This window comes from Castanea sativa, chromosome 5, assembly GCF_040712315.1.
Source record: "Castanea sativa cultivar Marrone di Chiusa Pesio chromosome 5, ASM4071231v1".
Lineage (NCBI taxonomy): Eukaryota > Viridiplantae > Streptophyta > Magnoliopsida > Fagales > Fagaceae > Castanea > Castanea sativa.
In genome coordinates this window covers 38,462,924-38,466,920 of record NC_134017.1, presented here as the reverse complement: position 1 = coordinate 38,466,920, position 3,997 = coordinate 38,462,924, and the positions used below count along the sequence as shown (strand labels likewise).

Genomic DNA, 3,997 nt, shown 5'->3' with positions numbered 1-3,997 from the left:
TCATGTGGAATATCTTACACCTTTAAAGAATTGAATAGCAATATTAATCAAGAAAACATATCTTGTCTTTGCTTCCCATATCATTAGTCAGCTAAGTCTCTTAAGATTTGAGGATTGATTGCATTACTGGGATTTTCACTTCTTAAACTGTCTAGAAAATTGGCTAGGATAATGGGAAGAATTGCAAGTACTTGCCTACGATCATTGCTGAAATTTGTCAATTCCATGATGGGTTTACTTGGAATTGCAATGATTCTTTATGGCTTGTGGATGATTAGAGTTTGGCAGAGAGACACTGACGGATCCCCATATGTTGATTTTAATTCTACTGGTCCATGGTAAGCTATCTATCATATTAGAGTTCTTTCAGTTTGTGTTTGTGTTTGCCTGATTATGATTAATCAGTATTTGATCAAATCTTAGTGCTAAATGTTAGCTTGGCCACTCAAGCATTAAAAAATTCTTGCTTGCTGCTTGTGGACCTAGTTTAGTTTGAAGATTTTACTTGTACAACTGTTAGTTTTTCATGATGAATTGAAGCCTATATGGGCTTGTAAGTTGTAAAATAAGAAGAAGAAAAAAAAATGTAGACTTGTTTCAACTATGTTTCAAAGAAGAAAGATGTGGGTTGTTTATGCCAATTGCCAAGTAAGAAAACAACTCACTCTGCTAGCTCCTAGGAGATTCAGTCTCTTCCTAAAGGATGATGATACATAAGATTCCTAGGATTTCTTTTTAAGTTTTTTTGTTTTTGTTTTTGTTTTTTGAGGTGGTTAGATTATGGAAATCCTAATGATTATCTATTTGATAAGATTTATTTCTACTTGTTAAATATTAGCATTGATACACCATGTTGAATATGCTATTATGGATGCAGAAGCGAAAGCATAAAGTATAGAACACAATAACACAAGAGGATTACGTGGTTCAGCCTAACGGCCTACGTCCACGGAGGAAACCCTAAAGGGCTACATCAATAATATATTAAAGTGTAGAACAAATCCTGTGTTACAATGAACCATAACATGTGTATATATAGTAGACTAAACCCTAAACTAATAAACTTCTAGTACAAGTAGGAAACTTGGCTTGCACACAAAGTAGAATTAGGCTTGGGCTTATGCTAATGGGCTAATATATCTCTAACACCCCCTCTCAAACTCAAGATGGAAACTTGATGAGATCTTGAGATTTGATTAGGTTGAAAAGATCCCTTGAATGAAGTTTGGCTCTGTGACGGTAGCTTGAGAAAGGCAATGGTCTTGCAGTGTTGATGCGACTTCTAACGGTGACATGACTATACCGGAGAATTTTGACGGCAGCAGTGGAAAACCAAAGAAGATGAACGCAGCGAAAAAACACCGAGGAAGACAAAGATTGCTCTTAATACACCGTAAAGACAGAAAACCATGGCCATAGGAAGGCAGCTCTGATACCATGTTAAATATTAGCATTGATACACCATGTTGAATATGCTATTATGGATGCAGAAGCGAAAGCATAAAGTATAGAACACAATAACACAAGAGGATTACGTGGTTCAGCCTAACGGCCTACATCCACGGAGGAAACCCTAAAGGGCTACATCAATAATATATTAAAGTGTAGAACAAATCTTGTGTTACAATGAACCATAACATGTGTATATATAGTAGACTAAACCCTAAACTAATAAACTTCTAGTACAAGTAGGAAACTTAGCTTGCACACAAAGTAGAATTAGGCTTGGGCTTATGCTAATGGGCTAATATATCTCTAACACTACTCAACACAACATTGGTGACAATTATTTTTGAACAATTGCAGGTTTATATACACTTTTCTGGGGATTGGTATTAGCTTGGGCGTGATAACTTGCCTAGGTCATTTTGCTGCTGATAGTGTCCATGGTTGTTGCCTTTCCTGTGTATCCTTTTCAAGCAGTTTTTAGAAATGTATTTAATATTTATGAGTATAATTCTGGCCAGATTTTCAGGTTGTTTTCATTAATGTGTCCATGTTCCTGGAAACATGATTTCTGTTCTTAAAAGTTTCCTGAAGAGAGTTTTTTAAGTATTTTTTTTTATCTCAAATAGATATTTAAAACACCACATGGTCCACATCCATGTTTCAGGAACAGTAATAAATATGGTCTATCATATGTGGCTCATGCTTAGTAAGCATGTGCCTACCAAATCAGGCTCATGTCCTCTATATTGCTAACCTTAAATCAACAAAGTATATGATGGTCATCATTTTGCTTCTCCTATTGGAGACTGCAATGGCAGTAGATATACTCCTAAATTCCAACTGGGAAAAGGTGATGTTACCTTAATTTATTTTTCCCTATTTTCTATCCAATTTCACTTTCCCATATATTTAACATGTTACTTAGTTCTTATCTTGAAACTTACATCAGGATTTACCTGAGGATCCAACTGGAAGATTCCGAGATTTTGAGGATTTTGTGAAATCAAACTTTGATATCTTCAAATGGATATGCTTGTTAATCCTCTTAGCCCAGGTAATTTTGAGTTTAAATGTGTTAGTGAAAAAAAAAAATGGTTCCAGTTTTTTAAGTAGGAGCACAAATATATTTTAGTTTAATGTATTTGTTAAGAGAAAATAAATAAATTTGGACCGTTTATTGAAAAAGTTAGACAGTGACATAAGGATATAAATATTTGTAATGTGGGACTTTTTCCTGATAACTCAAGACTATTAGAATCAGTTAAGTGAGTAAGTTTCTGATATGCTGAATTCTGAATTTAACCCTTTAAAAAAAATGGAAATGCAAAGTTTAACCAACTTTTATAATAATATATGAAATGAAGATATTGGCTCCATAAATTAATGATCTCTAAACTAAAATTGAGTAGTTCATCTCACAAGTATTTTAATCGAATCTGTGATTGTGTTGATTGAAAGTCAGACTGAACAGTTGGCTTTAATTTAAAGGTTTAAAAGAGATCAAAAGTCCACTGCTTATTTTACAGAAATTTTATTTCCAGAATTACACTCATTTAGGCCAATCAAAGAAAAAGAAAAAAAGAAGACCTTTTCAATAGGCTTAATTTGTTAAGCTGGTTTTTGGTGTAGTAGTCGATTCATCCTATAAAATTGTTTACAGATAACGTAGTTGTAGTGGCTAATTCCATAGTTTCTATGTGTCATCATCCATGCTAGCTTGTTAAGAAAAAAAAAAATTTCTGGGTAGTGCTTCCAAGCTGATTTATACAAAAAGTAAATATTTCCTTAATGGTGGTTTTACCTGCAGGGATTTTCGATTCTATTATCCTTGGTTCTAAGAACTCTTGGGCCAAACCAAAAATCCTATTTTAATTATGACAGTGATGAGGATTATGCTCCAGAGAGGCTTCCACTTATAAATAATAAAGTTCAACCACCACCATATGTTAATGTCATAGCTGACCCTCGGTTTTCCTCCAAAAGTGACACTTGGAATGTAAGTTTTAGTTCTCAAATTCAATATCCGTAGCTTACTTCTGACTTTCCTCTACAAGGCACATGATTTTTTTCCCCTTTAATTTGATTTCCTTCTCAGGCAAAGAAGTAAGAAGAGCAGCGTCAAATTTTCACAAAATTAGCATATGACAAATGCAACGGCCATTTTGGACACTGGTGGCCTTGTCTCCTTAGTGAGCATTTCAGTTTGATGGTATAATTAAGGTGTGGAATTGATCAAGGCTATAAGACTCTGACGCCAGAAAATATCAAGATTTGATCGCCTGGAGCATCTACTTGACTATGTATAAAAAACAGTCATATGTTAAGCCATTGATTTCACACTCCCAAGTTTGTTTATTTTCCTTTTGATACAGTCTGGGATGTTTATGTAGAAAATGTTTTTAATTTTGTGAAATATTAAAAACAACAGGAGGCTTGTTAAATGATTTAACATGCTGAACCCCTTCAAATTTAATTATTGATACTTATGTTATATGGTGCGGACACCACATGTAGCACATCTGTGAAGATTATCTTTATCATTTATGTT

At 34.0% G+C, this 3,997-nt stretch overlaps 1 protein-coding gene across 1 annotated transcript; it reads left to right on the top strand.

The window, feature by feature from the left end:
• The first annotated feature begins 9 nt into the window (after positions 1-9).
• LOC142634397 (tetraspanin-19-like) lies at positions 10-3,997 on the top strand. Its single transcript, XM_075808685.1, has 6 exons — positions 10-338; positions 1,807-1,906; positions 2,219-2,299; positions 2,399-2,503; positions 3,257-3,445; positions 3,545-3,997. The coding sequence occupies exons 1-6, from the start codon at positions 172-174 to the stop codon at positions 3,554-3,556; spliced, it is 654 nt and encodes a 217-aa protein (XP_075664800.1). The 5' UTR covers positions 10-171; the 3' UTR covers positions 3,557-3,997.

Coding starts and splice junctions, on each gene's coding strand:
- LOC142634397 (XM_075808685.1), top strand. CDS start 172: ATGGGAAGAATTGCAAGTACTTGCCTACGATCATTGCTGAAATTTGTC. Junction 1,907..2,218: donor ATGGTTGTTGCCTTTCCTGT/GTATCCTTTTCA, acceptor AAATCAACAAAG/TATATGATGGTCATCATTTT. Junction 2,504..3,256: donor TGTTAATCCTCTTAGCCCAG/GTAATTTTGAGT, acceptor TTTTACCTGCAG/GGATTTTCGATTCTATTATC.